The 9,681-nt window shown below is 34.5% G+C and overlaps 1 protein-coding gene across 21 annotated transcripts in view; it reads right to left on the reverse strand.

Moving 5' to 3' along the window:
- Positions 1 to 2,464, reverse strand: part of LOC117104321 (calcium-activated potassium channel subunit alpha-1-like) — a 102,863-nt gene extending 100,399 nt beyond the window's left edge. For all 21 annotated transcript variants that reach the window (XM_033245117.1, XM_033245136.1, XM_033245134.1 and 18 more), the window contains exon 1: positions 1,799 to 2,464. In XM_033245117.1, coding sequence (XP_033101008.1) covers positions 1,799 to 2,122 — 324 coding nt within the window. In that variant the 5' untranslated portion in view covers positions 2,123 to 2,464. The remainder of the gene's footprint in view (positions 1 to 1,798) is intronic.
- Positions 2,465 to 9,681: the final 7,217 nt, after the last annotated feature.

Below are 9,681 nucleotides of genomic sequence, written 5' to 3' on the forward strand. Positions count from 1 at the left end.
GGGTTAGGGTTGTTCATCCAACAATTTAGGGACATAATCAACTTTAAAGTACATAATTACCCCACTGGCATCACCACTGCTTTAATACTTATGGGAAAATATTTAAGGAAATATGCGACTCTTTCAAACGTATTTATGGTTTGTATTCCTCCATTAAATAACATCCTGAAGGTAGGCTTATGTGAATACCACCAATAACTTTTAATGGGTCTTATCAACTACTTGCAACCACTAAAATAATTCATATGGGTCACTTTAGGCCAAATAAAAAAAAATCACTCATTTCTCGTCCTTCGCACATATTTTTCTCTGCCTCACTAATTTTTTCCCCTTTATTTCATGACATGTACGAAAATCTGGCAAACTCACATTACATAATTAAAATTTCTCTCTCGATCGTTCATGGTTGGGGATACATATGGTATGATTTATGTCTAGTGCTCTTTTAATTGCTTTCAATGTGTCTACTTGGTAAAAGTGAGAAAGTAGTAGCTGTTTCCATCGACCATCTTGGATTGGCCATCTCGGAGTAGAAACCAGAGCCTTGCAGGCGTCAATGTTCCTATGCATGATACATGACTTACCAACCATATTTTCTGATTAAGTCATCATAAATGTCATAATCAGAAAATATGGTTGGGTCAAATTTGTGAGGTGGTTGAAAAATTCAGGGGGAGTCTTTATGGCCCAAAATAGTGATTTTAGACCACATTGGTAATGTAATTTGATAGGCAAATTACAGTAATATTTTTAGCAAATTTATTTGAAGAAATTTTCATTTTCATTTTACAGTAGTTTGAAACAATATCGGGAGTGGGGAAGCTGGTAATGGCCTACTAGACTACAATTTATTAGAAAATAGCTTGGGCCCGATCATCCACACCAGTTGCGCCCAATCCACAATGATCAAGAACGTGCACGATCTAGGCCATAGGCTAGGCCTAGCCTTGCTGCCGTCATTCTGCTACGTATACTACCGCATAACCAAGAAAGCAACCCACGCGGTGCATTCTTAAATTTTACACACATTATTTAAATGTATTTTACGTATTAGACGATAACACGATATCATTGTTTAAATGATCTACCACCCTCGCATCGCAGTAACTACTGTACTAAACTAGGCCTCATATTTTTGTGGAAAGCCTAAGCTAGATTCGTTATGTACCCAACAGTCGGCTGCCTTTATATCTTCACTTGTCTTCTGTTTGTATTCAAATGGTACAATGCTGCATAGCCAACTGTCGGGAATATAGTACCTTCATATGACTACTAATACAAAAAAAAAAACGTCGCATGGAGGTAGCAGAAAATGGAGATTTAAATGAAAAAACGATGTATTTAAGCAAGTATTAAAACCTTTTTTATATTTTAGGCCTTCTTCAAAATGCCTATGCCTACAGCAGTTGATTTTTTTTTGCCGCAAAACTGAAATAATTTCATCCATGCCGACTTGCCGATCGGTTAGCGCGAGCCCTGACTGAACACTGCAGAAACCTCACATCGAACTTCGCATCGCGAGGAAAAACAAAATGGCCTTATTAATCAATTACAAAAACCATGTCTGGAAATTAATTATTTGTAACAGGATTTCAATAAACTTTGGTAAGACTAATATATTTTAAAATGACACCACTAATTCGAGACCACCTTTGGGACCTGAAAATTTGGGGTGGTCTTGCTGTTTGGTAAGCTTTGTGTTAAAAGATTGAAGATTATTAATTGTTATTGTGAAAAAGCATGTAAGAGGGGTCTCCAGTTGGGTGGAAGATGCATTGTAGCAATTTAAATCTCTTACCAAAACTTTGCCAATGGTTGTCTGAGCTGATATAAGGCCAGCTGCCCAATCTTTTACTTCCGTTCCCCAATTGATAGATTCCTCAGATGTTGCGGTTTTGGGGTCTGTCACCATAACTCCTTTCACGTTCCTAGCTCCATCAGCTGCCTCCTCCTGTCGATTTGCTATTCTCTGAGCCACAAACTGAACAACAGCAATGACAATGATACCCCCTATGAATGTTATCAGACTCGAACAGAGGAAAACATACCAATATGTTTCATTACATGCTGGGTATCCACAATCTGTGTCTTTACATTCTTGGGCTGTCAGATTTTTCATCATCTTTGCAAATTTCCTTTTCAAACCATTCACTCCAAGACGACCGAAAAAATATTTGTACTATAGCCTCTCGTCCACTATTACAACATCGGCGTAGGTAGCGTCAGAAAACATTTGGCTTATCAGTGATTAGTAAATCTTGGCCTAGGCTGATAAAATTGTCAACAACTTTTCACAACGTCAAAATAACTAAAAATGAACTTCAAAACCTGTGTCTAACCCATATATGATAATTTCAAGGTCATTTAGTTCTTCTCTGATTCGCTGATAATAAACAACCTTAATTTCTGCCTCAACACAAAACTGTACTCAGCTCGCCTACCAAATGCTTAGTTTCGTACGTAATTATCCAATAGCACTTCAACAAACATTACGGTGCATTAATACCTTAGAGGGCGCTATATCTATTTTCAAACATTCACACAAAAACCAGCCACTGTGACCACTGCTTGGAATTTATCCCAAGATCTTGGGAATTTTAATTTTTTTTAAACTTTTCATTCAATCTTGGGATTTTTAGAATGATATGGAATCTTTAATTCTTTTTTTATCAATAAGGGAACAAATAGGCTGCTAATGAGCTTCATAACACCACAGTTGACAGTTGTGAATGAGGGTTGTTTATTTGTTCAAAAAGACCTATAAGTTTTTTGATAGTCATTTTAATCATTTTCCGAAATAATATGGTGCGTTTTTAAGCTAAACCTCTTGATATGTGTCCCATTTGGCGCACTATGCTGTTTACTTCAGTGTGTAGGGTAGTAAAGTTCAGCAAGAATATTGCACCTAGATACCAGGAGATCTCGCAACGTTTCATATTTTTGTAAATGCTTTCATGCCAAAAACTTTGTAAGGCTTTTTTGTACAGTAAGAAGTTTCCTAAATAGCTCTCCATCACTTTATTCCCACTCCACTTAATCTGGACAGACTGACCCACATTGCCCCTGTGGTAATTTCAAGTTACCATTATTATATTCGGGAGTTACAATAGTAGTAGTTGCTGGTTACACATAAATCTCTGCTCAGTTTTGGGATTTATATTTAAATGCTATATTTCACCGGGGCTTTTCTATTTCTATTTTTTTATGGAAAGTGGAAGGTTAGTATACTTTGCATTATCATCACTATAACAACTCCCTTGTATATTGTTGATATATAGAAAAGGTCCGTCATTTAATGGGTGTTTTTTTTTTTCTTTTTTGACTTAAATTGTAACAATAATAATTCATAATAAAAATTTACTTGGTACTAAGGTTTCTGTATATCCTGTAATGTATACTTCCATATTTACTTGCAAGTTCATTATTTATAATGTAACAGGCCTACAGTATATTAATATTTATAATTTTTAATTTCATTAACAAAGTAATTCAAAACCAAGAATTTAAATTTCATTTAGAAAACAAAAATAATTTTAAATAGACCTACATAAATATTTCACCTAGTTGGTGAAATCATTGTTTTATTTCACTTTAAAATATTTGATTTTGATTAGCCTTTCTTGGACAATACTCTTTTTTTTTTTTAATTATTAACTTGAGCATAAAAATCTGTGAATTTTAAAATGTATACTCTAATTTTTCTTTAAATCGCCATTTCCATTGTTGACTTTCAGATTTGTTCGTTTTCAATCATGTTTGTCATTATTTTTATAAATGTTCTAAGTGTTTTAATGACGAAATAAATGATGTCATATATCAGTGGCATATCCATGAATTTGAAATAGTTTGTCCCACGGATTCACTTTCACATGGAGGGTCTATACGGGAGCAGCCCTCATGACGTAGGTTTGGTTGATAAATTGTGATTTTCAAAGGCCTTAAATAATAATGGTAGGCCTAAATATAGACCAAATTATGGGTTATTACAGTAGAAAGCTCCTTTGGGACACACCTATTAAGGGGACACTTTTCCGTAAAATGAGGGGCAATATAATTATCTTTTAACACTACGGCCAACTCTTATTTAATAAGAGGACGTAGACACATACTGAGTGTGACAAATGATCAAATAACCCTATTAAAGGGAACAATTCATTTGTGTTTCATTGTGTCAGAACAGCTACAGCAGTCTCAAAATAAGAAAAATTCATTCAACTTTATATTTTGACACATTTTGAGCAATAGACCAGAATTTTCTCCACTGAATCCTTAGAGTGGACATTGGTATACAATTTAACCCTTAACCACAGGGATTTCCTTTTCTTTGTTTTTCATTTACTGTTATATAGGATTTTAATCTATACCATAACATGTACTCTTAACTGTAATTCGTTCTCTGTTCATGGTACGTCCATCCAAATATAATGTTCAATATTAAAAATAAAATTTGGTCATTAACATTGCATCATGAAATAATATACGGAACATAAAACACTAATGTTGTTTGAATTACATTTCTGCTCATTTCATATTTTTATGAATTGTATTTGCATTGCAAATTATTGCTATAGTTATAATTTTAATGTAACTGATTCCTATGTCAATAAAAACATGCTAAAAACCCCTATTAAGGGGACAATTTCACGTTTTTAGTTTGTGTCCCCTCTTATGGGGACAATTTTGTTAGTCCTGAAGGATGTATTTGACACAATTATAAAAGCGATACATATTGATAAAATCTTAAGAGTTGGAAGGCTAAAACCTGTTTATCTCCTGTCAACATCTTCCACCACCGATGAATTTCCTTGAATGAAGTGATCCACCCAATCACAGGCACGTACAGCAGAATTGCGTGAAACCGAGGTGTACTGTAGTGCTCTGTATACTCTATTTTTCGATGGATGGTATAGTTATAAGCTTAGGCGACACTTTTTTTAATACCTTGTTTAGCGCACCTAATTTTTTAAAAATCTTCAGCGATGGGCGGAAATAGATAAAAATAAAATTTTATTTGATAATTTTCCAAAATATTCCTGCCAAAAGTATCCAGTGGAGAATGGGAAAATAAAATTTTATTTGCGAAAATAAATTTAGGAATTTAAAAAATAGGGTAAGTATACCTTGTGTGTGTCGCAGTCAATCACAGGCCTACACCCCTGGTTCTTAATTAATCTATTTGAAGGGCCAAATTATTTTTAGATTTGGTCACGGGCCAAATAAAATCTTCGAGTTTCAAGCAACTTGTTATACTTTATGGACCTAAGGTGAAATTCTGAGATGCTGTGGCCGAAGCCCCCTGTCGTGGCCGCACAAACTTCTGAGGATTTTTTGGCAATTTTAATTTCTATTCTATGTTTAATTGTACCACAGCACAATATTAGGACGCTAAATTCATTAAAATTTGTGCACCATAAGATTGAGATGATTTTGTCAAAATAATTAAGACACTTTATTTTCCACTATTTCTTGCTTATTGCTGATCTTTTATTTATTTATTTATTTTTTGCTTGTGTAAAATCATCACAAAAACATTTGGCCAACGATAGGGGAGGAGCAATGTCCCAGAACCTCTTAAGGGGGTCCACGGGGCATAAGCTCTGAAGCTCTAACAATTTAGTGATTTTAAATGCTTAAAGCCAGTAATCGATCGTACAGCCTCATATTCTGTAAAGGTTACATATGATTATTTTTCACCCGTTTTTCACTAACGAATGTGTTGAGTTCTCCTTTGACAGTCACTCTGACGGGAATCTGCCTCGGCAACTGGCACCACTACTTAATTTCAATTAATTATTTTGTTGGGAGCTGACGGTTTTAAGTAGCATGATAAAGTGGTAAAGCATATTTTCATCATATATTAGGTTGTTTACAGGCCCGTATGTTCTGGGTCCAGAGGCCGAGAAGCTCTGACAAAGTAGCATTTTGAGGCCGTATTTATTGGATTTCTGTAACCCATAATTTGCCTTGGATTCAAATTATCGATCGCGACCCAAGTCTGGGGCGGATGCAGAAGGGATGCAGACGGTGCAGTCGCACCCCCGTAAATTGTATTAAGAAAAATAATTGTTGTATTGTATTGTAAGTTATGAGAGTGCAATCTCCGGGCACCTAGAGGCAGGCGCGGATCCAGACCTCTTCGCACCGTTCGCCAATATAAAGTGAAAGCATTGCCTGGTGGTCTGGCGAATTCCAACTCTTTCTGTCAGAAATGCCACCTACCTAAACCAAAGACAAAATTATATAGACAAAATAAAAGTTTTGCATTGTCTAAGTATTAAACAAAGAGGGACTGTTATTAAATCTGCTGCGCGATAACGTACGGTACACTGTTGAGTTCTTTTATTATTATTATGATTTATATCACAATGTATGGTTAATACAAAATCAATCACAAGAAGGATAGGCTATACATGTGCGTTGATTCTTATAACCCTATTGAAAGGCATATATAATTTTATTATATTTTGATATTCCAAAATTATACCGTACCAAAGCGGAAACATATTATTTTAATTATTACTTTTTTATTAATGAATTATTATATAATTATTTAACGAATGCTATTCATTAATAAAAAAAATTAAAAAAAAGTCTTTAATGGAGTTGGTAGCCTAATCTAAAAGAAAGTAAAAAATGACCACCGAGCACAAGGAGACTGAAAATGAACACGGAATCTAAAGAAGAGCAACGACGTGAATGGTATGTAAAATTCAAATAATACAGTGTTGGATGTGGAAAAAGAATTTAAAAAAAATACTGAGAAATTGTGGGGGCAGTGAGATCCTGTAAGAGTATTTTCAAACCAAGCATGAAATTACAGGCATAATCGTAAACACAGTCAATTTAATAGTTTGGCACACAATATGTATTTTCTCTGTAATTTCACCCATCCTATATCCACCAAATACCAGGGATTTGAAGCATAAAAACTATTCGCCAGTAGAATCTCCGGTCTACTCATAATAAAAACAAGTCTATGGTAAAGTTTTTATTTTTAATCTGCTATGTCATACCACAGACACTATGTCATACTGTATTTAGCTGAGCTAATACTACCAATCTTTTGGTGTTTGTCGATTGGTTGGTAACGGATTTAATTATAGATCTGGATGGGTCATCCCTACTTCACATTGGCTCAGTGTTTTGTTTTGGCCTTGACTCCACTTTATTAAAAAATATATTCATCGAAAGGTTATGAGGCCTACTTTCAGTTTCTTTCAATAATTTTGTACATCGAAAGGTTATGAGGCCTACTTTCAGTTTCTTTCAATAATTTTGTATAATTTTTATATAGTTTTTCTCGCGGGCCTGAATAATTTCTTTCGCGGGCGAAATTTTGCCTGCAGGCCGCCTATTAAGGGGGCTGCACACTCTGATTACTGCAATGTAATTTTGCTTCGATCTTGTTATTGATTTTATCTATTTATATAATCGTGAAAAGAAAAATACATTCATATTTCTTTCTGGTAAAATGATGCCAGGGTTTGCCTGACGGGGATTCGATGTCCCCGACAAGGACTGACTCGCGGACGAGAGTGTCAAGCTTGGGTTCCATAAAGTTGCTACACGCAATCGCTGAAAGCTTCCGGTGATGCGGATTTTTCGTTCAAAAAAGCCATACAAAGAATATAAAACCACTAAAACGCGATTTATAAGCAGCCTGTTACCATATGACCAAAATCCTGAACTCAATTAGTAGTGAGACCCTGGGGTCGGTGGTCTCTTCAGTCTAAGCATTTGACACAGAGGCGCCTTGCCGTGCATGACTCCTGTAGACTGACAGAGCGTTTTTTTACAGTGTATTTAGATTTAATATTGTATATTTTTTAAGTATAAACAATGTATATATATATTTATTCATTAAAGAATTTATTCTGGTTCTGAATAAATTATAGCTGGATTGTTTTTTCATTTTGTTAAAACCCCAGAGATAATAATAATAATAATAATAATAATAATAATAATAATAATAATAATAATAATAATAATAATAATAATAATAATAATAATAATAATAATAATAAATATTACCTCAGTGACGTATCTGGTCCAATCAGGTACCTTTTCTCAGACTGATTACATGTTGGACGACTGGTGTTATCCCGGCCTTGATGTTTAGTTACGCCCTGGCGTACTTAAAATTTGGGGTGGTCTCGGGGTTGGGTCTCAAATTCGAAACCTCTAAATAGAGACCACATACTTGAAGTGGTCTCTAAGCAGCATAATTGGAGGGTAACCGAACTTGAAACCTCTAAATGATAAAAGTGGTCTCCAAAAGACAACGTGACACAGTCATTTATTTATTTCAAAGAAACTGTTGTTTGCCTTTGATTTTTTTCTTTTGAGCAACTTGAAGCTGTTGAAAACGCCCTGAAAAAAATAAATAAATCTGAACAGCATACTGTAAAGTAAACATAACATTTACACTTTATTTGACTAAAGTTAGGTTTATGTAGGTGTCCATCCTTTACAATAAAGAAAGATGTTTTTTTTTTCTTTTGTGTTACTTGGCTTTTTCTTATTCCCAATCTTCTATAAGCAATTCTCCAATGAGTTTGGGGATAGAAGCCCCGTGAGATCTGGGAGCGGGGGGGGGGGTGTGAGGGGGAGACAAGTACTAGAATGACCACGCCCACCTCAGTACTGTACTGGGGCACAGGACTATTAGGGGCCCAGGGTTATTAAAGCCCATTCATAAATAGACCTAAAAATAATAATTAGAATATTTTCCAACTTAATTTTGAAGAAAAAAACAGGCAGCGAGACCCTCAATAGTATTCGGTTTTCAGGAGTAATTATCTGAAGAAAGAAAATCAGAAACATAGGACTGCATCAAATTAGGGATAGGGAGCTGATTCATTAGCTTTTTGACAATAGTTGCCAACAGATTGTTGTAAAACATCTACTGAACATAATTATCATGACAGCTAGTGGCCAAAAACTAAAAATTTCTTTTAAAAAAGTAGCTTTTTCAAAGACAATACACTTAAGAAACCTTTATTTATATGGATAAATTTATGAAAATTCATCTGTTATAATATTGACGTTAAATTTTTCAAATTAAAGAGTATGGTATTTATTGTTTAAAAAAAAGATTTTATTTTAAAATCTAGTCTTCAATTAGAGGTCATTTTGTCACTTGGTACTTCCATAAGGATGGTTTCGATCTCGAATTAAGCTCAGTGTTAAAAGATAGGTGGTCAGTTGGTATTTCGAAAAAGTGGTCTCGAATTAGAGGGGTCTCGAATTGGGGGGAGGACTGTAAGAATTGGCTTCATAAATAAAGCATTTAGTAGGTCTATGAAGCCAATTCTTATAGGCCTATAACAGTATACTATTACTTATCAAATTGCTCATAATAATAATAGTAATTTGCCAGTCCAATAATTGGAATAACAGATAAAAACCACTCGAGGAAAATTCAGGTCATTAAACAAGACTTCAAACACCAGTGTGTCTTTTGCACCTTTGCGCACCTCAACTTCTATTCCCTTTTTATGCCATATTGTTTCTTTGTTATGACTTAATATTATTTTTTATTATCATTTTACTATGTTTTTAAATCATTTTTTTAAGTTGGTTTCTTTATTTGACATTTGAATATTAATATTTTGTATTCGAACACCATATTTCACAAGCCCTACTAGGCTACTGTATTCACAAAGAATGCCGTACTCTTAG

This window comes from Anneissia japonica, unplaced genomic scaffold (assembly GCF_011630105.1).
Source record: "Anneissia japonica isolate Jap-2015-1 unplaced genomic scaffold, ASM1163010v1 scaffold4536_len1192065_cov207, whole genome shotgun sequence".
Taxonomy (NCBI): domain Eukaryota; kingdom Metazoa; phylum Echinodermata; class Crinoidea; order Comatulida; family Comatulidae; genus Anneissia; species Anneissia japonica.